Here is a 24,911-nt window from a genome sequence, read left to right on the forward strand (position 1 = left end):
GAGTTTTTCTCGGCAGACGTTTTGAAGGTTTCGCTGTGACAGAGCGCGCCGTCACCTCCTCGGCCTCTCCATCTGCCATCTCCACTCAACAATCTTATCAGAGCCGCTGCAGAAGGAGACTCCAGAGAGCAGCAGAGAAAAAGGCCTGCAGAGGATGTGAACGTGTGAACCGCAGTGTGCCGAACGCCACGCGCAGATAACAAACAGTTTATCAGCGAGCCGGAGAAACTCTGCTGGAAAAGCCATCCTGTCAGACAATCAGACGGAGGTGGAGGTGAAGAGAGAGAGGGGGGGAAGAAATGTAAAGAGCAAAGACGAGAAGAGGCGGGAAGAAGGAGGCCAGGTGAGTCTTTATTACGGCAGCAGACGCATTACATCGCAGCGGTTCGGGCCTTTCAACTGGGAGCTAAATTTGAGGGCTGCTGATGAAAGCGATAAAAAGAAACGGGCGTCCGGGTATCCTGCCACTGCAGAGGCACTTGACATTTCTGATGACATTTGAGCCCGTTTGAATCTGCTCGAAATGGCGGCGTTTCATCCCCGCCGTAATGCAACACTTTGGAAAAAAAACCCTCCTTATCTGTGAGATTATAGCCGGCGTATTATACGCGGGTATTATGCAGCGCTAATAGTGCGTGTAGATACTTCACACACGATACTAAAAATGCCTCGCATCACACACAAGGAGGATTTGGCCCCTTCGGTAGAGAGAATACTTCCGAGTATGCAAATGCCCACAAAAGAATTAGGGCTTAACAGATTTGACTCAAACAATGGCATGCGGCTCTTTTTCCCAGGATGCAACTGTCCGTCAGTTTGCAGGATTAAGGCTCTGGGTTGTGACAATGTGTTGAATGAAAACAGGACAAAGAGACACCTCCTTTATTACAGGGATATGACTATAAACGCTTCTCTTATTATGCCTGACGAACGATTAAAGCCAGAGAGGATGGAGACGGAGCGAGGAGGCCCGAGGCGACGCACTGCCCCCTGTAGGATCGTCCCGCTCGCTGCAGCTCGATGGCAGCGTGTGGTGAGTGGCGCTGATGGAGCTCAGGACTGTTACAACTGTTTCCTGCAGCGCTGCTGTGAGACAACAAGCTGACAGACGAGCAGAGACCGAGGCTGCAGGGAGACGTCTCCTGTTGGACTGACCTTTAATCATCAGTCTGTTTAAAGGAGCAGTACGTAGATTCACATTTTAATCAGAAGAGAAAGATCTTCATTCTGTCTAAACAAACTAAATAATCAAACTCTCTTTGTCTTTAGACTGAATAAACAAACTGACCTTAAAGGACAACAAAGTTTATACTGCGTTACTTTGTTTATATATGGCGGACCCTGCCATCTATATTATAAAGGTGTAACTATTATTGTTACCTCATTAATATTGTAAATGTTAAATATAATATATAATATAATACAACACTGCTCCTTTTATATTTAAAATATAAAAGGTAATAATACAAAATGTGATACTGTGGCTCTGATGCAACATGTAATCTGTAAAGTAACTAGTTACTAAAGTTATCAAATAAATGTAGCAAGTACAACATTTGTATCAGAAATATGGATTATCAGATCTGATATTCAACCTTTTTGTGACGAATGCTGATTAAATTAATTTATTTAAGATAATTATGAGACTGAGAATCAAAAGATCAAAGAATAAATAAAATGTGTTTCATTTCAGAACAGAGACGCAGGTAGAGAAGATGAGTGTGACGCAGGTAGAGAAGATGAGTGAGTGTAACCTGACACCTGGAGGACTTCAGTGTTTGGATGCAGGTCCAGGAGAATGTTCTGTACCGGAGTGTGTCGGCCCAGTTTCTGCTCCTTCAGCGTCTCCTCACAGGTGTGCAGCATGTCGTCACACACCTGCAGCTCACCTGTGTGTTTCATCAACACATTATCTGACAGGTTTTCTCTCAGAACAATTAAATCAATGCATCAAGAACAGCTGTGAGCTACCTGACGACTGACACACTGTAAGGCACCTGTGAGTGTGTGTGTGTGTGTGTGTGCAGCTCACTGTGATCTCCACTCGGTGGTGCTCCTCTGCCATGAATTATATAATAATAATATTATAAATTAAACTTATATTTACATGTTTAAACAATATTTACTTGACTGGTCTATAACTCAATTCTTCATTTATAACCTGAATTAAAGGACCAGTTCACATGTTAAAGCGACTGTCAGCAGCCGGTCGCTCTCCCGCTTCATATCTTGAGCCAATCGGTGCAGAGAGTCGCCGAGCTGAGCGGGATCGGTGCTGTTATCAGGCCCAGCAGCTCGACGGCCAATCGCCACTTCACACGGCTCGGCTAATAGAAAAATAAATTGCTGGGGAGCCGATCCCAACAGAGAGGAGAAACCCAGGAGCCCGGTTCCTCTGATATAATGAAGGATCAGGTTATTAAACACTGAGGGGATTACTGAGCAGCTGCAGGGTCAGCGCTTCCTCTGCTGCTCGGCCACAACAGGCCAGATGTAGGCGCGCACACACACACACACAAACGCAGACCTGACGCGGGCATGATGCAGAGGTGATGCAGGCGCTTCATGCTATGTAAAAAACATTTCAGAGGTTGCAGCCTGCAGGTGCAATAACACACAGCGAAGAGAGAGCAGGTGGTGTACACTGGGTTTCTTTAGAGCCGGACAGGAAATGTGCAGTGAAACCAGATCTAGAGATGAAATGGTTAAACAGTTCACCCTGATAATGTACAGTCGATTCTCTGGGCTGTAAACCTCCTGTGGATGGAGGCAGAAGAAGCTGTAAAGCAGAGGAAGGCTGAGGGAACGAGCCCCCTGTAATAAAGCAGAGTAAGGTCAGCAGACTCCCCATGTGACGGCACACCGGCCCGGATTAGCTGCTGTAAGCCTATTAAAGTGGTTCGGACGAGGTGGGCCAGCACACACACACACTACACTTCCCACTCCCCTGCACACAGCGAGGCAGGGGTGGCCAGTTTGAAACTGGGGGGGGGTCACAGGTCCACAACAGGCCATGTGTCCCTGCTGGAGTGTCCTTGAGCCAGAGACACTCAAATTTAAATGTGGCATTATGGATCCAGATGGTCTGACGGGTCGAGGTTGTCTCAGCGGATACAGTCGAACCTTAAATGATTTCATGAGATAATTGAAAACTTGACACGTGTTGTGAGGTCGGGTTGACTGGTGATGACCCTGAACTGGTGTGCTGGGTTAAAGCTGCAGTATTCAATATTTATTTATTTTAATTTGGCTGAAAAATAAAACAGAGCGTGTTTACGTCACAAGGTGTCTGTGTTTCATCAGCAGATTGTGGAAATCATATTGCAATGCCCGATTTTAGCCAGCGCAGCAAAATAAGACCAGCGAGGAAATTCAGCTTCTGTTGTGACTTTAATTCAGAGCGTGGAGCACAGCATCAGATAACACAAAGAGAAATAAATGAAGAGTCTTTGACGAGCTGAGTTTAGATACTGTGGAGCGTCACATCTTCACGCCCTCCTGTGGCTGCACGTGGACGTCGGGCGGCAGCAGCGGGCTGAAGCGCAGCAGCGGCAGGTCCACGACCGGGCAGCGCTCCTTCACCTGAGGCCACGCCTCCCTGAAGCCCCGGACAGGTGGAGGTGGAGGGGGCAGGTCAGAGTCAGGGGGGCTGGAGTAGCCGTCGTCATGGTGATGATGGCGGCGGCGGTGTTGGTTGTTGGGGTCAGGAGGAGAGACGCTGCTGTGGCTGTGGCAGCGAACCAGGAACGCCCCCCGGTGGTGACGGTGGTACAGCAGGCCCGCCGCCGCCAGCAGCATCAGGATGAGCGAGCTGAGCAGGAAGAAAAGCACGTAGACGCCTCGAGTCTCTGCAGACAGACCGGAGCTGCAGCCTGCAGGAGCACAACAGGAAGTCAGCAGCTGTTCAAATACAGGATCCTTAGCTTAAACTTCAGGTCATCGTCTCCTCCAACCAAAAAAAAAAAAAAGGCATGAAAACTTTGCCGAATTATCTTTTAGTAGTTCCTGTTAGCAGTGAACCTGTGGATGTACAGCCAACTGTCACTGGGTCACTGTGATACTCAAGAAAACTTAAAAACATGAAGTTTCTAAGGCAAGTTCTGCACATGTGAGGAGCGACTTCAGGTGTTTAGCAGAATGCTGCAACTCTGTTCGACTGTGAAGCTCCAGAAATGTTTTGTGGACGACGAGACTTCACCTGACTTTATATCATCAGGAGGAGATGATGACTGAGCCTGACTTTATATCATCAGGAGGGAGGAGATCCTTTAAACAGAGCAGCATGGCCGACAGTCAGCGTACCTGCAGCCGTCACATCCACACACACAGTTCCTCCTGATCCCAGGCGAGACTCGTCCCTGAAGCCCGGCCTGCAGCGGCACGAGTACGACCCGTAGTGGTCCACGCAGTCTGCGTTAATGTCACACAGCACCAGCTGGGTCCCACACTCGTTTACATCTAAAAAGAGAGATGATTCCTTATGACTTCATTTGTTAAAAAGGGACAGTTCACCCCAAAACCCAAACTACATATTTTTCCTCCTCTTAACCTGTCGTGCTTTTTATTAATCTAGATAGTTTTGGTGTGAGTGAAAACACTAACACGCTCCACAGTAACGGGTCGAGCCCTGCCGTACCTGCAGTCGACATCGAGATGATGACACCTTTCCTGGGGTTTCCTCCGACGCCGACTCTCTTGGCGAGGAGGCCCTGCAGGTCGGCGTGGACGGCCCTCAGGAGCTGTGGACTTCGAGGACCCTGTCCGATGTGGAGCCAGAGGATGTACAGCACTCCTAAGTGGAGCCTGCACAACCAGAAGACATTCAGGAAGTCAACAACACGTAAGAAAAGTTTGGGTCGAACCAAACGTACTAACCTTTTTATTCTCTTTGAAGACAAGGACAGTGTGTGCAGACCCTCCAGCTCCTCGCTGATCTACAGAAACATAAACGTCACTGAACCTTCAGGTGTCCGTTTCTTTTCTAATAATCCGACCAACATCTCCACATGCGGCACCTTGAACGTCTTTGTTCTCATGAGCATACCAGAGCCTTCACTGACAGCAGCAGGGCCTTGGACAGGTCGTCCCAGGACTCCTCCAGATCCTGATGGAAATTCACCTCAACGGCCACTTCGAACAGGTGATCTGATGGAGGCCAAAAACCACGAGACAGAAGCACGACGACCGTTAATCATAACGACTCTCCAGCGAAGACGTGCGTCATCGGTCTGATACTCACCACCAGGGAGATGTGGACTGTCGGAGTGATTCCTGATGTCGACTACAAGAGACAAAAACACAAAGTTAAACAGATGATGACAGAATTTATGATTTAATAATCTTACAGAATATTCAACGTTTTTTTTAATCTTGTAAATTTACAACTTTATTTTCAAATATTCTGATTTTAGAGAAGTTTGAAGAGTTTTTATGTGTCTGAGTGAACATGTAGACAAACACCGGAGCGCTCACAGTTCCCTCTGTGGTCCGACAGCGGCTCCACCATGTTGGGATGGGGATGAGTCTGCTCAGCCTGCTCTGGTTCTGGTTCTGGTTCTGGCCCTTTAGACGGGGGAGGAAGCTGGTCCGAGTCCTCGCTGACCTCCGTCCTGTTCCCACCAGCCTCCTCCATCAGGGTCTGTGTGCTGCTCTCATCCTCCGGAGCAGCAGCCTCCTCCTCAGCCCTCTGTACTGCTGTTGGGCTGCGGGTGGAGGAGGCTCTGAGCTCCTGGTTCTGACCGTCATGTTGCTGCTGTGGAGATGCAGGATGGACGGCTGGGTCAGACGGGCCCGAAGGGGTCTGAGTGGCACCTCTTCCTGACCGAGGGGTCTCCTGAGTGGATGTTGGCACCGTGGGAGCGGCTGTGGGCAGGAGGACCCGGCTGTAGTTCTCTGAGGCTGGATGGAGGTTTTCATCCACCTGAGAGAAGACGGGAGAATAAAACATAAAACGTGCAGGAGGCTGTGGATGGAAACGGTGTTAGTAGGATTCATGCTGTCGCTAAGCTAAGCCTTTCACATCAACATGCAGCCATTAGCAGTCAGGTGTACTGTGAAGGGTTCTGGTACCAGAGATGAGGGTTTGCTTCACCTCGGTGTGTGTGTCCTCCTCGGGCTCAGCCGTCAGGACCGGGTGTTGGTCATAATAATCGTACATGAGATCAGAATGCTGCTGCTGCAAGTCCGACTCCACCTGGTCACCGGTCAGTTCTGGTCCATATTCACTGAAGGCCAGAGATGGTTCTGACTTTGAGAATCCGTCCTGTGGGTTGTAAACCACCGGTGGTCCAAACGCCTGGTAGCGTGCGTAGAAGCCCCTGTAGGGCGGGCTGGGCCGGCCGCCGATCAGCAGCACCACATACAGAGTGTTGGAGGAGGAGGTGAACTTGGCCTCCCGCCAGCACTTCTGCAGGACCTTGTGACCCACGAAATGTCCGGCGGGCTCGTCCACGTGGAGCTGGTCCTGTTTGAGGTGGCAGGCCTCATTGGGGGTCAGGTCCTCCAGGTGGAGGTGGACCCTCTTTCCAGGATCCACCTGGACGGTCCAGTTGCACCACAGAGGCGGGCTGGAGCAGAGGTAGTCCGGGGAGAAGAACTCGCCGGCGTCGTGGTGCAGCAGCTGGTGGCAGCTCCGCAGGGCGAAGAAAGGCCCGTCATCACCTCCACCACCACCTCCACCTCCACCTCCACCTGAGGAGAGACGCAGCTGTGCTTCACCAACCTGTTTATCATTTATGTACTTTGTTCAAGTATCATTTTCCTCAATTGCTTTATTTAATATTCAATTGCTCCTCACATGTGCAGAACTTGCCTTAGAAACATCATGTTTTTAAGTTTTCTTCAGTATCAAAGTAACCCAGTGATCGTTAGCTGTACATCCACAGGTTCACTGCTAACAGGAAGTGCTAACAGATAATTCGGCAAAGTTTTAATGCCAATTGAGTATTTTATTATTATTTTTTGGTCCCCAGACCAAAGTTGCACAACACTGCAACTCTGTTTTGCTGTGAAGCTCCAGAAATCCTCCTTATTGTTTTTTTTTAGTTTGATTTTAGAATGATGCAATTTTTAAAAGGAGTCTGGTGTAAACGAACCCCATGAAAAGAGACAAACGACACTTCCCTGTCCGTCTCTGGCTCTCACCTCACAGTGTCCTCACTGTTTATTTAATGACTCACAAACATATAGCTTCATGTTTTCAGCTGCTCACTGTAGTTCTTAAATCACACAAACAGGGGAAACAGTGCATTTGTTGGGGGACTATTTTCCACATTTTGAATCAAAGACTAAAGTCACACATTCACATTTAAACTCCAAAGATAAAAAAACACTGGAGTCTCACCTGGAGGCTTGTTGGCTTCATCTCTGTTCACCTACAAACACATCACACACATTTATGCAGCAGTCTAGTTGATAGTTTGTGGTTTGTGGTTTGTGGCAGCTCACCTGTGAGTCACTGCGTCTCCAACATGAACCAAAAATGAGCAGAAATAAGAGCAGAACGGTTTTAAAGCTAAAGTTGTTCCTTCGTGGCATTTTTACCACCAAACTCTTTGTCTGATAAGCGACACAGCTTCAGCTGAACTGCTGTTTTTCCTTCTGCAGTGTGAGCAGGTGAAACTCATCAGTGAGCTGATTGACTCTCTGTTGCTGGACGTCGTCATCACGTTGAACCAGCAGGGGGCGCCGCCGTGTTTCATGTCCAGGCTGCACTCTGCTGGTGAACACCTGCGGCTGTGGAGCAGCGGGGGTGAGATGTGGGTGAGATGTGGGTGAGATGCAGCTGCACTGACACACAACAGTCTGCCACACAGCGTCACAGGGAGAGGTGCATTCTGGGTAATGTAGGCAGCACGACATCAGCACAGAGCTCCATCAGTGGAGGACTTTCTAAAGTTTTGACTGCTTAGACCAGTGATGGAATGTAACTAAGTACATTTACTCAAGTACAATTCTGAGGTACATGTACTTTACTTGAGTATTTCTATTTTTTGTATAGTTTTATACTGACACTTTACTGCATCTTAAAGCCAAATATTGTACTTTTTACTCCACTACTTTTATTTGATACCTTTAGTTACTAATTACTTTAGAGATTCACATTAATATTATGAAATACAATCAACTTTATTATATGCTATTGACTCAAGTACTGTAATTTTGAGGTACTTGTACTTTACTTGACTATTTCCATTTTTTTTATTGCTTTATTCCGACATTTTAAAGCCAAATATTGTACTTTTTACTCCACCTTATTTCTTTGATGACTTTAGTTACTTTCAGATTCATATTAATTATACAAAATATAACCAGCAAATTAATAATGATGCATAAGCAGTGTTGGAATGTAACTAAGTACATTTATTCAAGGATGTACTTAAGGTACTTGTACTTGAGTATTTTCCATTTTGAAGAGTTAACTCCATTACATTTATTTGATATCTTTAGTTACAAGTTACTTTGGAGATTCACATTAATATTATGAAATATATTAAACTTTATTATGATGTATTATTTTAAGTATATTTGCTCAAGTACTGTGCTTAGGTGCAATTCGGAGGTACTTTCATTTGATATCTTTAGTTACTTGTTACTTTTTAGATTACGTGCTGCGTCAGAGCCAAAGCACATTTAATCTGCAAAGTAACTAAAGTTATAGAATAAATGTAGTGGAGTAAACGTGTTAAGTAGAAGAAAATGGAAATACTCAAAGTCAAATCAAATTTGTACAGTACTCGAATACATTTACTTTGTTGCATTCCCTCACTGAGTGCGTACAGACATGTAAATATATGTATAATTTACTTTTGCTAGTAGACACATTAGTACATTTAATGACATTCCACTCAGTGCAACACAAGGTGAGACACCAGATATTTTTATTTGCTTCTAATTTTTTACCAATGGAAAGAAAATAACACAAAAACAATGCTGACAAACAGCAGAACAGAAAAATAACTCATTTCTTTGTTTCCACGAGTCGACTCTGAAACATTCATGCGAGTTAAACTCAGTTTACAGCCTGAAATCTGCCGCGTAACAGCAGCAGCATCACAGGTGAGGTGTTAGACACCGACACTGAACACGGAGCGTTTCATAATTACTGGACGGACACTTTTTAATTAAGAAAATCTGTGGAAATGTTTGTCAGACGTTTCACACAGAAACTGTTGATCTGTGTGGGATCAGTGGGTCCGGAGCAGATCATTAACGGCTCAGTACAGATCAGAAGTCCTCCGCAGGTTTGTGTGTTCAGACTCTGTAACCGCAGTAGTTATTTTACTGCAGAAAAATACTTGTTGGGTCATTTCACACCAACTCACCCAGAATTCAAAACCTTTCCCCGGTCACGTCTTTCATTTTCTTGATGAAATTCATCTTTAAACTTCTAGTAAATTCATGAGACCACAAACTTCCACAGCTGTACAACAAATACTTTTTTAACCTAAATTTGTGATTGTTTGTGTTTTCTCATTTTTCATAACATCCAAAAACCCTAGAGATCATTTACAACACGTGGTCATTTAAATAGAAACATTTAATTAAAGCGACAACGAGGAACTTTCAGTTTTTGTTGATTCTAGCGCCCCCTTTGGACAGAAGCGGTACGACACCAGCGCCTGCTTTAAAAAGTTCTTTGCACGCGACAGAGAGACCTGCAGCATGGATCCCGATGAGGTAATGTATTTATGTGTGATTGTATATGCGATATATGGATCGGACCCGACACAGGCATTAATAATAACCATATAAAAATATCAGTCTGTTCGCTGAGGGTCTCGTTCACTGTTACAGGTCATTTATGATCATCAGAGGAATCACCAGACTGTTTCACAAACACTTTAAAGTTCCTCGTAGCCACTTTAATAACAATAAATCATGTTTAAACCAAACAAAGAATCTGTCATTTTCAAAAATTAATACACATCTACACCCGTTTTCACTCTGTTGAAATGTAGTTCTGTGCAGCGTTAACGTAGTTCTGTGTAGAGTTAATGTAGTTCTGTGTAGTATTTATGTAGTTCTGTGTAGCCTTACTTCGTAGTTTTGGTGCCCAACCTCACTGGGCCGACCGTCTGACCGTATTAAAGGTGCGATATGTAATGTATGTAATGTATGTAAAGGAATGTTCTGGACGAGGATGGGCCGAGGCTAGCTGGTTAGCACGCTAGCGTCTGTAGATATCTCTAAACTGTTGATTATTTTCCTTCAGTTGTCTTCTGTCCTACACATTGCACCTTTACTAACAGTTCAAAAGTCGTAATAAGTCGTTATGTGTAAACTGTGTGTCTGCTAGCTTTAGTCTGTATCATATTATTGATGTCTAACTGGACCGCAGAGCCCGTCACGTGTAAACCTGACGTTAGAGGAGGAAGTAGAGTGAGATCACTCAGAGCCTGAGGCCGCTGGCTGAGCTGCTGCCAGTGACCGTGTTGTTTTACATCCAGCTTATGGAAAAGAAAAGACAAAGTCAGCTTGGAAACACTGTCAATAAATAATGTGGATGACTTTAGAGAACTAACACGGAGGTTTTGCTTGTACTTGAGGATTTAACATAATCAAACAGGTGTTGAAAAAGACAACAGTGCAAACAAACATGGAGCTGGACGCAGGCGATCACTGACAGTCCGGATCAGGATTGGTAATCCACGGCCAGATGGTCAACATCTCCTGAGGCGTCCGGCTGTGAACCAGCATCAAGCTCCTGTAGACGCACAGGTTGTACCGCTGCTTCTCCTCAATGTCAAAAGTCTTGAAGCCGCTGTGCTTCTCTGGTACCAGGCCCAGCTTTTTCAGACACATCCCCGTGTAGACGTCGTCGATGGGATACAGGACGACCTGCTGAGAAATGTTGTAAAGGCGAAGCGCCAACTCTCCAGAATACAGATATCCTCCACCTCCCGCGTACGGCGGGTACTGCCCGACAAACACACTCTCTGGGACAAAGTATTTGAGTTTCTGGTCTCGGTGTGGACCGGCGTTACTGATGACGTCACCTATAAACAAATCCTTGGCCGTCTTCTCCGACAGGCCTGTCAGGAGGTCAATAATTCGTAAGGTGTTGACGAAGACATCGTCGTCACCTTTGAGGATGAACCGGGCGCGCGGACAGCTCTGGCTGAACCACTCCAGGAAGAGGACCTCCTTCAGGGTGAGGTTGAAGAAGGTGTCCCTGTAGTCCCACTGGAGGACGTCTTTATGAAGCTCCGCCTCGTGGCCCAGCATCGCCAGCAGGTCTGGGAGGTGGTCGTCCGGCGAGCTGTTGCCTATCAGGAACACGGTCGCCACGGTCCTGTTGGCGAAGACGCCCGCCTGTCCCCACGTTTCACGAATGGCCTGCCGCCGGTCGAAATGTGGGATGAGCGACTTGACGACCAGCAGCAGGAAGGGTTCGTCGTCACAAACATGCGGCTGATCTATCAGCATGGGGTACGTCCTGCAGCGCATGTGCAGGAGAAAATCCTGGAAGTGCTGCGGCAGGCCGCTGAAGTTGAAGATCTGCATGGAGACTCTGAGGTCCGGTTCGCAGGGGTCGAGCGGCCCGGTGTCGTTCAGCCAATCCGGCAGCTCAATGACAGAGAGCTCAGAGTTAATGAGGGGGTTGTAGATGAAGTCCAGGCGCTGCTGCTCCTTGTTCCAGAAGGATTTGCTCATTACCTGCTGCTGCCAAAACCTCTTGGAGGGGATCTTAATCTTCTGCTGGCCACTTTTGCCTCGCCTGAAGCTCCACGACACGGTCATGATGACGCAGACGAAGACGTTGAGCGCCATCACCACGCAGAGCACACTCACTCTTCTGCGGACCACGGGCATGTTGCCTCCCCTCTGGATCTACACACGGGAAGAACAGAAGCAGAAAATCACTGAAAACCAACAAGAAACAGGCTGAGATCTGCAGCACTGTGGCCTCAGCGGGCAGACTTACAGCAAAGCCAGGATATAAAGGGACATTTGGAAACATGGAGACAGCGAGGTCGACCCTGAAGACTTAAAACTGGAAGATTCTGGTAGAGCAGTTCGGTGGGAAGCTGGATTTCCCTCTGTTTGGTTTCAGAGCTCAGACCGGCTGCAAACAAGGCCACATTTTTTATCCCTAATCCTGCGAGAACGGGCCCAGGAACATTTCTCCCTCACTCCCTCCTCCTCCTCCTCCTCCTCCTCCTCCGACAATGACAGACGGGAATCACACGTTTCCAATTCAGCCGTGCACATGACACCGGTTAGTGTTCGTCATTGTGTGCCGGCTGCACACACAGGAGACGACGCACACATTAACAACCGTCAGCATGAGGCTGACGATACAGCAGCGCAAAATAAATCAAGTTCTCCAGTTTAAGTGAGGAGGAAACAGTTTGGAGATGTTTAATCCATCACGTGTCGTCTTTCAGACATTCAAGTGTTTATTTAAAATCAGACTGATCAACCGCGGACGTTTCATGGTGGTATTAATGTTCACTCTCTTCACCTGTAATGCTTTATTTATCCCAAACATCCCTAACAGTAACAGATCACTCATTTGAAAATGTGTCTTATAAGCTAGAGGTCGACTGATAATTGGTCAGACTCAGGGCTGATTCAGCATTTTCTTTCAGATTGCCAGTAAAATGTCTTTTGCTCTGACGCAGCATCCTCTCACATGATGTCCCCGGCACTATGTGACTGGTGACATGTCACAATTAACAGCCTAAGATAGAAAAAAAGATGGAAGAAACTTCAGGAGGAGCCACAGAGGAGGATCCCTCTCCCAGGAGGGACAGACGTGCAGTAGATGTACAGAACAGAACAACAAGATCACAGTTTACAAACTGCACTGACAGAACGTCTGATACAAATTATAATATATGTAAAGTTATAATATATGTGAAGTGTGTGGATCCACGAGACGACTGAGCAGGACGAGGCGTCGCCAAGCGGCGCCCGAGCCACACGACCTCCTCTCCACCGCACTGAGGAACAGTACTTTAACACCTGAAGATCGACAGGTGCGTAAGGAGAAGACACACTGTGCACTTCACGTGCAATCAAGTTTAATGACAACAACGTTTGGGTACTTGGACTTCATCAGGTTATAGAAGTTCAGCACGACACCCCTGATGACAATATGTCAAATTAATGTTTGGATCTACGGCTGAGGAGCTACGTCCAAAACAGTCATTTCCACCTGCACGAGACACTTTTAGCTTGTTTGCTTATTTTTGCTCAGAAACAAACAACCTTTGTTCACTGAAATGATCGTCGTCTTATCACTTTACAAGTAAAGAAACATTCCGCTGAATTCTGCAGATTTTCGCTCTGGATCACCTCAGAAAACTGTTTCCTGCTTGTGTGTGCAGGTCTGGTAACCTGAACATCAGGGGAGAGAAACACCTGAGCCATATTGTGAAGGTGGCTGGTAAGGTGAGAGGCGTCCTGCAGTCTATATTACACTGCACAGACCACACCCTCTGCTTTGAGTTTGAAACTCCTCCCTCAGGCTGTGGATTTGGTCCCGGTGCAATCAACCACCCTGCTTAATCTGCACATGTAATATATCAGGTTAGAGTGTTTTGTTGGCCTGTTGTCTGTCATGACTTTGACTGAACTGATCTCACCTTTAGCTGGTGTGCAGATGATTGGTCAGTCGGGTCAGGTGGAGACCGGGACGTCACCCGGCCTCCTGCAGGGTGGAGAGGGACGTCTTCACGAAGAACCAGGAAGTTGTTTCTGGAGCCATCTGGAGTTTAAAACGGTGACACGTTAACCAGGAAGATGCTCGATAAATCTACAGGAGTTAGTCGCGGTACTGTTGTTTTCTGGGCTTCACGCTGAACCCCGACAGTTACTGATTCACTAATGTGGACATGAGGCAGAGCACCAGCAAAAGGTCAAAGTTCATTAAAGGGCAAATCTCATTTACTGCCCGTCATAAAGCCGGACACCGTGTACGAGAGATAGTGATTTATAGCTTCACAGCTTTCCAGTCAGGTCCTGTTCTGATTTACAGAGCTGTTCTTAAACTTTAACTGCTAATGCGACAGTTAAAGTGACGGATCGTGTGGGAAGAAGCTGATTCTCACACAGACACCGAGGATTAAAATGTTTCCTGCTCAGAGATCAAACTGAGCTCTGCAGTTTAACGGCGGTGAACGAGCTGATCGCTGGTGACAGAAGATGAAGTGAAAAGTGAAAACATTCAGACATTCTCAAGCTATTGTTGGAGACTTAAAGGAACAGTTCACCCTAAAATTAAAGGTCAGTCCGTATCTCCTGATATAAAGTCAGGTGAACATTTCTGGAGCTTCACGGTAAAACAGAGTTGCAGCATTCTCCTAAACAGCTGAAGCAGCTGGAGATGATTTAAAATGGAAAAACAACCAAAAAAATAAACATTCAATGTCTCCAAAAAATTGTCCAGCCCGTCAGAGTCGTACGTCTCCGGGCTCATCACTGCCGACGTGTTTTTGTGATGGTCACGTTTGTTTTTAAAAAACGAGGACGTCAAACTCGTGCGTCTGCGCTGCTGCTGGTCATGAAGCTGAGGAAGAAACAGTCCAAAGCTTCAGTTCACAAAGAAAAATGACAAAATGTATAATATCCGCAAAATAAGTGACATAATGATTCAGAGTCAGGATGGAAACAGCAGCAATCTGTGGAAATATGTCTCTACTCTACATGTGCTTCAAATCCAGACAGTGAAACTGCTTCCAGCACATTACAGTGTGTTCACAGGCCTTGAGGAGGACGACTGCACAGTGAATGAAGTAGTGTAAAGTCTTCTGTGGCTCCAGAGGAAGCTGCATGTAATCTCCTCCAGTGATGTCACCGGGGACGTCACGTTAAAACCTGGACACCGTGTTGCAGACGGAGCCCCGTTCATTCCTATGAAAGCTGCTCAGTGGTGCCTGAAGCCAAAACGGCGGCTATGTCGTGCGGCCCATAGGGCGTGCGCACTAGAGGCTTCCGCCAACCAGGCCGGCTAACTTCCGGTTTAGCGCCCGGCTAACTTGAATGGGGATAAAATAATGTAATCGTGCGGTTGTTCCACATGTTATTGGACTGAATGGCCAAAATTGGAGGCCGCAGCCTCCAAGCCTCAAAGCCTGCCGCTCTTCCTTGAGGCTTGGCTGTCACTCATTGCTTGAGTTGCATTGTGGGTAATGTTGGCTCCAGGTTTGAAAAGCAGTCCGCTGGTCTAACATTGACCTCTTGTAACACTGTTGGACTCCTCATGGAGAGATTATAAAACCAAATGACCCAGATCGACACAGTAGAACACAGATATCACCGTTTCAAAACCTCCCGCCTACATGACATCATGACGCCGTCCTCTGCTGAACGTCAGGTTTTGGTGCGTTATCACGATACAAACTCAGGAAAATGTATCTATTATATCATCAGTAAATAAAGATTTTTCTCTTCTGCTTAAAATGTTTTCCCAAAAAACTACAGACTGCTCCTTTAAGTCCTCCCTGATATCACAGTATCTTATGTAATGAGTAATATCAGTTCTCCTGCACGTGTCGCAGCCTGTTGATCAGCCTCACTTTTACAGCCGCTGGCTTCATGTTTTGGGATCATTCTGCAGCAGCGTCACAGAGGAGAGACTCGTGGAGCTCAGCATGTGAGTCCTACATGTGGCCTACATGTTTTATAAGATGAGATGATAAAAAGTTGGACCCACACACAGGAACCAGGTGTGAGCCAGGTGTCAGTATCCGGTGTGCACCAGCTCCACCTGCAGCTTCTGTCTCCAGGTCCAACTCCTGATACAAACTGAAACACTGTGACTGACAGACAGACAGACAGACAGACAGACCTGTGTGTCGCCTCCTCGCTGTGAAGTGAACAGGTCGGTCCGGGCGGATCAACAGGCTGCAGCTGCTCCACCTGGACGGCCTGACGCGCCGTCCTCCTTCAGGACGCGCGTGTTGGAGATCTTTTACGCACGCTGGTCCTCGTTAAAATCTGGACTGTGTGAAACTCCTCGTCGGTCCTCAGACCTCCGACACCAGCAGGAAGGTCACGTCGTGTGCTCACCGAGAGGAGAAAGGTACTCAGGTGCTGTGGAGGCGCGCGGCTCTGCTGCGTGCTGCGCGCGCACTGACTCCTCCCTCAGGTTGGTGGAGTTTGAACTGTTGGTGCGCAGAGGCGGCTGCAGAGACTCTGAGGCCCCGGGCTGCTCAGCCTGGAGGTCCGCCATCTTCACTCCACCCTCAACATTAATGACCAACCACTATTTTTAGCATGAAGGAAAAGCTGGAGGATGAAACTCTCTCTGCTGTGGAAACTGAAGTTCATATTCAAGCTGACCTGTTCAAAAATGTACGATTGTCTTGTGATCCAGCAGATCACGAGTCCCCGTGTTCGCTGTGAGGACGTTTAATGTCCCCGACAACCTCTGTAGTCTCATTTAGACACTTGTTAGCAACCGCTAACTGTTTTTAACACACAGAAGAGCTTTATAATTAAACTGTGGACATTTAATGATGGAGAACAAAACATGTAAATATGTTCAGCCTGTGCTACCACACACCTTATTTCACACTTTTAACTGAAAACACATTCAACAGACTCAGACTTTGAGACGAGGGAACCTGACGTGCCAACATGCCACAGACTGCACCCTCTACAGTGGAGGCCATTGTTGTTTGGGTCATTCAGTGTCAACTCGGATCAAATAAAACACCAACATTTCTGACTGAGGGGGACAAAGAGGACGACTAAACGACCCTAAATGCACTTTCACAATATTTTTGACCAAATACCTCAATTTCAATAATGCAACAATATTGTAGGAATGACTGTTGATACTTCAACTTCAATAAAATCTTCACACAGTCAGGTGTTTCATAAATAATCATCAGTAATGTGGATGTGGTTAGGTGTTGCAATGGTGTGAGATCTTCACGCTCACCAATAAAGTTGATATAATCTTTAAATATTCAGACACGACTGCAGTAATATTCAATAACTTAGATAAGCAGAGATACAATAACTGTTGATTCTCAAACATTAAACCATAAAACCTGTACACCGCTGCAGACGGACATCACAACAAGTCCAACAGCCTGGTTCATAAAATGACATCACTTCAGTGTAATGAGCCTTTAAAAGCAGGAAAAGACAACATGTGGTTTTATGGTGCCGACCACTGGAAGCTGTATAAATACGCTCTGCATGTAAAAGAGCAACTGAGGGGACGAGGGGGAAGTTAGCAGTCGCTATAAACTCACATCAGTCAACACATCATCCACAAAAAGCTGCGACACTGGTTCTTCTCTTTTTGCTCGTTGCAGTAATCACATTCATCGTGTTTATTTACAAAAAAACAACAAAGTTCATCAGTTTGAACATTAGAAATCTTTATACAGTATTCAATTAGAAAAACAAGCGTCCCAACTGTCTCAGAAGCAGGGCTGTGCTGCAGCTGTAAACCAACAGGAACATGAATGGAGTTTGGTGCAACGTGGAGACTCAGTCGTCTTATCAAAAAGGTGTGTGTGTGTGTGTGTGTGTGTGTGTGTGTGTGTGTGTGTGTGTGTTTCCACCCATAAAGCGAACCTCGGCCTCATCGACGCACTTATCTGATAACTCGAGATGAGTGGAAGTGAAAGTGATGCGACGTCCCGACATGACAGTCAAAGTCCGCTGACGAGGAAACAACCTGGTTTCTAAAGTGGAAGGACAGAAGTGTCTCCTGAAGACACACCCTGTTTATGATGTGGGGACGATGATGGAGCTGATCTCTGTTTCAGGACGGAGAAGAGAAACAGAAGCAGGCGACCTTCTACTTTTGATTTTGACTGAATCACATCATTTTTTGCTTAAATCTTAAGTGGCACAAACATTTACAGTCTCTCAGCTCACAGTGACGTCCGAGGATATTAAAGCAGAGCTGTGATCAGAACCAGGCTGGTGTTGTTTTTAAATTTTCCAGACTTCAGCCTATTACTGGACGTCAGACGGACCAGTAAAAAACAAGATGAAAAAAACAATTAAACTTGTTTTTTTTAACGTATTATTACATATCAGTTCAAAGGTACAATATGTTCCCTCTATGAAAACAACATGTGAGACATCTGCAGAGTGGAGGAGCTGCTCAGTCGTGGGCCGAGCCGGGCTTGAGGAACAAACGGTGACATGAGATTCTGCTCTGATCCGGAGCCGTTTACCGACGGGAGGAGTTTAACTGTTGTAACAAGAAAGTAGATTTATTTGCGTGAGCGACAGGAACACGTTCTCTGTTAAAGGGACTAAGTGTGAAAAAATAAACCGGGAGAAACGTGATCCAACGGGCCGGTGAAGAACTGGACTCTCCAGGGAAAATTGGGAGAGTTGGCAAGTAAGAGTAACGTTATGACAGATCAGCACGTTTCATTATGAAAGCTTCAAGTGACGACGAGGGACTTTTAGTTTTTGTTGATTGTAGCGGTCCGACACCAGCGGCTGCTGTTGTAAGAGGATCTTTGCTGGCATTCGTTTTGAATCCAGTGACAGAGACCGCAGGATGGATCGTGATGATGTAATGTATTTATATGTGATTTTATATGTGATATATGTGATCGGACCCGAGCACAGGCGTTGATGACAACTATGTAGAATCAGCTGTCTGCTCTCTGATGGTCTCAGGTCATTTATAACCATCAGAGGAATCAGAGGCTGTTTCATAAACACTTTAAAGTTCCTCGTCGTCACTAAAAAACAACTTTTGGTCCATCAACAAGTCAACAGATCCTTCAGAGTCATTGCAGTTGGTCCAGTCTGCGTCTGTATGCAGGTGCCATGTTGGATCCACTGTAGTGAACACAGAACCGAACACCTCCCATGACTGTGTGACGCAACTGAACGAGATGACACCGACCCAACAGAACAGCGTGTGTGGAGAGACATCTGGAGCCGGTCGGTCGTCTCTCGGTCGGAACCGCACCTCTCTGTTCCTCTGAAAATGTTTTACGTGCGCTGAACGATGCTGTCGATGCTCTGCTGGATGTCGGCCATCTTCTTCAGCACCTGGTTGACTTTGGCTTCGTCAAACTCCAGACACACAAACTCCGAGTCCTGAGAGAGAGAGAGAGAGAGAGAGAGAGAGAGAGGAGGAGAAGAAGACATTACACACTTTATCAACCGGGACTCTGCTTTCTAATGTTTTCCCAATTAAGAAACTGGTCCAGTACGGAGTGAGCGGCGGTGAAATGGGCTGAGCCTGCGATGTCACTCCTCCAGGGAGGCTGGTCCAAACAAGCAGGGGAGGTGATCCTCTATTTTTGAGAGGCAGGAGTAACGTTCAATGTCAGTGTTTGTTTTTTATTCCAAGTGTCCGACAACTTTATGGAGAGAAGCCCTACAGAGATAAACAACTTTATTAAAGAATAAACGTCCTTGTCAAAACCACCAGACTCCATTTGCAGAAACAGTAATAGAGTAAGAACAGATAAACACCAAGTTACTTGAATGATAAATTAATAATAGAGGTTGATCGATATGGTTTTATCAGGGTTGTACAGATTATTAGTAATCAAGGAGAGATAACCGATAATTAGAACTGATATTCCTTTAAAGGAAAAATAAAAATCTGAGTGTCAAAGTTGAGAATAACTAGAGAGGAGAATGTAACTAAGTACAATTTACTCAAGTACTGAACTGGTACTTGAGTATTTCCATTTTCTGCTTGAATTTCCCGACTTTCCCGATTTAACAGTTCGGGGTGGTTAAAAAAAAGATAAAGACAAGACGAGTCGGCTCCTAACAAACGCAAAGACTTCTACTGAGCACAGATCAACTGAGTGAAAGAGAAAATAACAACTACACATTGTATTTACTGCACATTTCACAGAGAAACACTATGTGAAGTAAAAAGTGATGAAGAGGTAAAGCTGTGATGTCGTCTGTGTTTCTGTTGACTGTTTCATCGCACTTTTCCGTGTCGGAGGTCGTTTTATCGGCACTCGGGCACAAAAAACAAAAAACACTGATACTGACGAGCAGAAAGATGCTGAATATCAGCCCCTGATAAATAACACAAACAACTCCCTTTAAATTGTGGAGCTCCCGTCAACAACTAGCTCAACGAAACCTGTACTGATGCTTCTAAACAGCTAAATTAATACAATCAGTTTGAACAGGCTTTTATATTAAAAGTGACTTGTGTTCTAATCAAATACATTTTCTCATACCAGTATTTTATATTGATTCATTTGATAAGCAAGTATTTGTAATCAATTAATTGTAAATAATCTTTGATAGTTGGTTAGCGATTAATCAATTAATCATTAATCATCAACATCCCTGAGCTGCACTAATATTATTGGTATTAAACTATTTGTAGAAAAACATTGTGATAAAAAAAGTGTTATTTGTAAGAAATAGAGATTAAAATGTGAAACAATATAAACTGAGAAAGTTCATGTTGAAATGCTCACACTGAGTCTAAATGGAGAAAGATTAACGTGAACGTTTTGCTGTAAACTACAGTATGAAGTGTCGTGGCGCCGCAGGAGGCCTGAAGTCATCTCACACAGACGTCTGACAGAGAGCCGGCGTCACAAACTGCAGGCGTGCCGATTCTGGCCGTCGCTGATTAAGACGGAAAGCTGAACTCTGACCTGGACTGGACAACGATGATAATCTGTTTGGGACATCTGGGCGCGTAGCATCCGAAGCATTTTAACAAACCAAACAGTGAGATGTAATTTCCCTGTTTCCTCCTCCAGACATTCAGCTTCACCATAAACATGAACATGAACACAGACGGACGGGATTAGAGGTAAACAACTCTCAGACTTATCAATCATCCACAGAGTAGTCAGATAATAAATCCATCTACATGATCCTGCTCTTAAGTTGTTTACGGCTTCAGGTCGGACTGGACCGGGGGAAGTCATCAGTATGGATTTGGGTATTTTTCTACAATAAAAGGATTGATGCCACAACAAATGATCAACAGAGACCCACAAATTAAACTGCAAGGCCTGAGGATTACATGTTGGAAGACATGACAGAGGAGAGGCTTGCAGGGAAGTAAGGGAGTACAAATACTTAGTTACTGAACACGATATCTGAACTTTCTCCTCCTCACATTTTCAAAACAGGCTTGTGACTTTAGTTTGATGCATTTGACATGAATTATGGATTATTTTTATTTGGCGTCATCACATGCCACTTTCACAACATCACCAGACTGATGTCGACCTATCAGAGCACATCACGCACGGCAGACGCAGCGAGACGAAACAAAGACGTAAAAGACGTGAACAGACAGAGAGGGAGGCTGAATGGGGAGAAAAGGCGTGTTAGTGTCTCGTATCTGCAGAGAGTTTCCTATTTTCTCTCTTTGTTGCTGCTCGGGACGCTTTACCAACCCAACATGTGGCTATTTGACGTCCTGGGAATGAGACTCAACTATCAACTATCTTTGTGGTGCGTTCAGGAACAGCTGGGACAAATCCTACCGACTCTACCTTTAACTTTAATAGTCTTTGAATTATATTAATATGACGTGAGCTTCAGTTAGCTTTGACCACAAATGTCCTTCAGAGGGAGACTTTTTACTCTGATACTCTGAGTACATGTCAGAGCCTGTACTCGATTACTTTTACTGGAGTAAAGAGGTTGAATCAGTACTTCTACTTTTACCAGAGTCTGTTTGTACACGAGTATCTGAACTTCTACTGCAGGAAACACTGTGTGGACTGTTGCCTCTCTGCACCTCCCACATCTCCACATCTCCACAATGTGTTGTGGAAACTGGACCTGAACTGGACACGACAGTAATGATGTTATATGTTAAGTCGTACAGTCTGAGCCTTGAGTCTGGTGCAGCATCAACAGGAAGACAACCCAAACCCAAGTGATCTCTAACATACACATGGAGGCTCTGCTGACCTCCTCACTTCAGCTTTGATGGATGTTATTTTGAAGTTAAGGTCACCACACATCAACAGCAGCGTCGCCTCAGCTCTGTTTTCCTCAGGGAGCGGCTCTGAAACTGTTTTTAGCTCCGGACCCAGACTGAGTAAATTTAGCCGTCTCATGGGACCGGGGCTTATTAAAACACACCAGTAATCCGGTCACATCCAGAGACGGGCCTCGTGCCGTAGTGAACGTTGCCCTCGTTTCACCCCACAGATTGTGCAGTGCGTCTCAGCTGGATGGATGTTAACCCAATTTAAAACTCAATATCTGGACCTAAAGTGGCACGTTAAACATACAGGATGTCATTTTTGCCACTAGGGGGCCCTCTTATACCCTTTAATTGTAATATACACAGTCACCTGGGGCCTCCCAGTACATGTCATGGGTTTTCTTTTTAAAAATCATGTTGATACTTTTATTAAACTCACGGGACTCTGCACAACCCTGTAGCTGTACTCCAAACACTTTAACAAATACAAACGCTTATTTTTCACTGCACTGGGTTGAAATTTGTCCTGATCAAGAGACACTAAGGAAACTTGGCACCATTTACTCATTTAAATAGCTGCAACTGAACGGTTATAGTAATTTAATTAATAAAAGGAAGTCTGTTATATTTGACCAGAATGAAGAATCTGTCATTTACAGAAATTCATATCTCCACTAGTTTTCTCTTCCTTGCAACCAAATTGTTATTCTGTGTAGTTGTGTGTAGTATTCATGTAGTTGTGTGCAGTATTAATGTAGTTGTGTGTAGTATTAATGTAGTTCATTCACATCCAGAAGTTATTTGGTTATTCAACACTGTGGTCGTCCTGGTCAGCTCTGCACATTAACATGTGGATGCACGTCAGAGGAAACACCGGATCGGTCTCACCTGTCCGGCTCTGCCCAGCTCCAGCTCCATCAGGGCGACCGGGCCGCTGTGGGCCGCATCGCCCCGGCTGGCTCCAGTCTGGAGGTCCACCCTCCAGGAGAGGCCCCTGAGGCCGGGCTCCCAGCGACACTGAGCCAGCAAGCTCTCCCTCACCCGGGCTCGCTGGCTCTTCCAGAAGCGAGAGAGGGCGGCGGCCTGTTCGGCGGTCACCCCACCGCCGCCCTGCCTCCTGGTCTGGGCTGTGAGGAAGGCCTCCAGCTGGGCGTGGTCCATGTCTGCTGTGGCGATGGACTGAGAGGTGGAGGACAAGAGGATGAGGAGGATCAGCTGAGGGGCACCACAGAACTGGACAGTAAACCGGCTTTACAGTAACACCAGCAACAACATGAGAAACCACTGTGAGAATCTCAATCTTTATACACTCTGATCATTTTTGCTCATTATCTTGTGTCCTCCAGGTCACCACAGAGGAGACCTGGAGGTCACCACAGAGGAGACCTGGAGGACACCACAGAGGAGACCTGGAGGACACCACAGAGGAGACCTGGAGGACACCACAGAGGAGACCTGGAGGTCACCACAGAGGAGACCTGGAGGACACCACAGAGGAAACCTGGAGGACACCACAGAGGAGACCTGGAGGTCACCACAGAGGAGACCTGGAGGACACCACAGAGGAGACCTGGAGGACACCTCTGTGGTGTCCTTCTGTGGTGACCTTCTTTACTCATATTCTGTATAATTTACTTGTATCAGATATTCTGTCAATGAAATTTGTGAACTTTAAACCTCCCCAAAAGCACTTCATAAATAATAATAACAACAACGATAATAATAATAATAATAATAATAATAATAATAATGATAATAGGTGTTTTCTTTGACTCAGATGTAAAACTAGACATACACTTATAAAAGCTTGTCCAGTCGTGTGTTTATCAGCTACATAATATTGCAAAAATGAAGTAATTTCTGTCATTCAGTGATCTGGAGAAGATCCTTGCAGATACTTGTTTTTCAAATAAAACACGAAATACTGTTGAGAGAAAATGTATTTAATTAAAATACGAGTAATCTGTCCTTTAAAAAACACAAAAGACACATTTGAGTCATTCAGTCGCTCCAGCATTGACTGGATTTTGTTGCTGAAAAGCGACAGACAGAAGCTCCGTAATTAAAATCAAGTCATTCATTTGTTATCTAGTTTATTACACGAGCATGTTTATATTTACTTTATCCGTTTTATCACCTAATGACTGACTTTACATCAAACACAGATGATGTCAGTGGTTAAAACTGTTTCCTAAAGGAAAAATGTTCAACATATTTCATGTTATTAATGATTAATCGATAATCAATTGTCAAGACAGACGACTACCGATTAAAGGATTAACTTAACATTTGCATCCCTGCTAGTAAAGCACTCTGAATATCACTTTGATTTGTTTGAAAGGTGCTTTATCAATAAAGTTTGATTGATTGATGACAGGTATGTGTGTTGGTGCTGCCCCCTGCTGACAACAGGTGAGGCAGCTTCTTCTACCTGCTGCTGCTTCAGCTCCACCTCATGAACTACAAACACAAACATACAAATGAAGTGTTGTTTCTCAGGTGCTTCGCTCTCTCTCTCTCACACACACACACACACACACACACACACACACACACACAGGAGGCTAACGTCCAGGTGTTGTGCTACCTTCAGGAGGCCTCTCATCCTCTCGTGCAGAGCCGTGAACTCGTCGCGGGGCAGCTCCGGGAACAGCTCGGTGTTCAGCAGCTCCTCCGTGATGTCGCTGTTGTTGTAATACACCTTCTGAGCGATGCCGTTCAGCAGCCCGCTCAGAGACTTCGTCGCTTCTGCGTCCGCCATGTTTGTTCTCCTCAGCACGGTCACATGAGAGCACGTCACGTGAAGTTCGGGGCGGGCGGCATTCTGGGAGTTGTAGTTTTTACCGCGTCTGGACGGTTTATTTGATACGTTTCATCTTGTTTTCCCACTAAAACTACTCTATTACCACCAAAGATGAGTTACTAGATGAGTATTTGTAAATTCTGGGTTCAAAGCGGGTGAGGCTGTTTTTATTTGAAGCGTTTGCGTCACTTCCGGGTAGAAGACTGGCAGTTGATTTGCATAATGGAC

General features: G+C 45.7%; 3 protein-coding genes across 6 annotated transcripts; all 3 read right to left on the minus strand.

The window, feature by feature from the left end:
* Window positions 1-3,371: 3,371 nt before the first annotated feature.
* Window positions 3,372-7,630, minus strand: LOC311266208 (uncharacterized protein). 2 transcript variants are annotated; one of them, XM_084368460.1, is made up of 10 exons: window positions 7,447-7,630; window positions 7,343-7,373; window positions 6,092-6,678; window positions 5,473-5,920; window positions 5,240-5,281; window positions 5,045-5,145; window positions 4,876-4,934; window positions 4,637-4,803; window positions 4,303-4,458; window positions 3,372-3,872 (listed from the first exon to the last, which is right to left on the minus strand). In XM_084368460.1, the coding sequence occupies exons 1-10, from the start codon at window positions 7,534-7,536 to the stop codon at window positions 3,481-3,483; spliced, it is 2,073 nt and encodes a 690-aa protein (XP_084224586.1). In that variant the 5' UTR covers window positions 7,537-7,630; the 3' UTR covers window positions 3,372-3,480. The 2 variants fall into 2 exon arrangements, with proteins under 2 accessions (XP_084224586.1, XP_084224585.1); XM_084368459.1 differs by having other exon boundaries at window positions 6,092-6,690.
* Window positions 7,631-8,862: 1,232 nt separating this feature from the next.
* Window positions 8,863-17,147, minus strand: b3gnt2a (UDP-GlcNAc:betaGal beta-1,3-N-acetylglucosaminyltransferase 2a). 3 transcript variants are annotated; one of them, XM_084339690.1, is made up of 3 exons: window positions 15,797-17,147; window positions 13,593-13,714; window positions 8,863-11,832 (listed from the first exon to the last, which is right to left on the minus strand). In XM_084339690.1, the coding sequence occupies exon 3, from the start codon at window positions 11,812-11,814 to the stop codon at window positions 10,618-10,620; it is 1,197 nt and encodes a 398-aa protein (XP_084195816.1). In that variant the 5' UTR covers window positions 11,815-11,832; window positions 13,593-13,714; window positions 15,797-17,147; the 3' UTR covers window positions 8,863-10,617. The 3 variants fall into 3 exon arrangements, with proteins under 3 accessions (XP_084195816.1, XP_084195817.1, XP_084195815.1); XM_084339691.1 differs by lacking the exon at window positions 13,593-13,714; XM_084339689.1 differs by lacking the exons at window positions 13,593-13,714; window positions 15,797-17,147 and adding an exon at window positions 11,927-12,024.
* Window positions 17,148-17,321: 174 nt separating this feature from the next.
* commd1 (copper metabolism (Murr1) domain containing 1) lies at window positions 17,322-24,673 on the minus strand. The gene is made up of 3 exons (XM_084339719.1): window positions 24,468-24,673; window positions 22,769-23,059; window positions 17,322-19,038 (listed from the first exon to the last, which is right to left on the minus strand). Exons 1-3 carry the CDS (start codon window positions 24,639-24,641, stop codon window positions 18,931-18,933), a joined length of 573 nt encoding a protein of 190 aa, XP_084195845.1. The 5' UTR covers window positions 24,642-24,673; the 3' UTR covers window positions 17,322-18,930.
* Between the last annotated feature and the right edge of the window lie 238 nt (window positions 24,674-24,911).

The sequence above is a fragment of the Pagrus pagrus genome (assembly GCF_965226575.1).
Source record: "Pagrus pagrus genome assembly, chromosome: 2".
Taxonomy (NCBI): Eukaryota; Metazoa; Chordata; class Actinopteri; order Spariformes; family Sparidae; genus Pagrus; species Pagrus pagrus.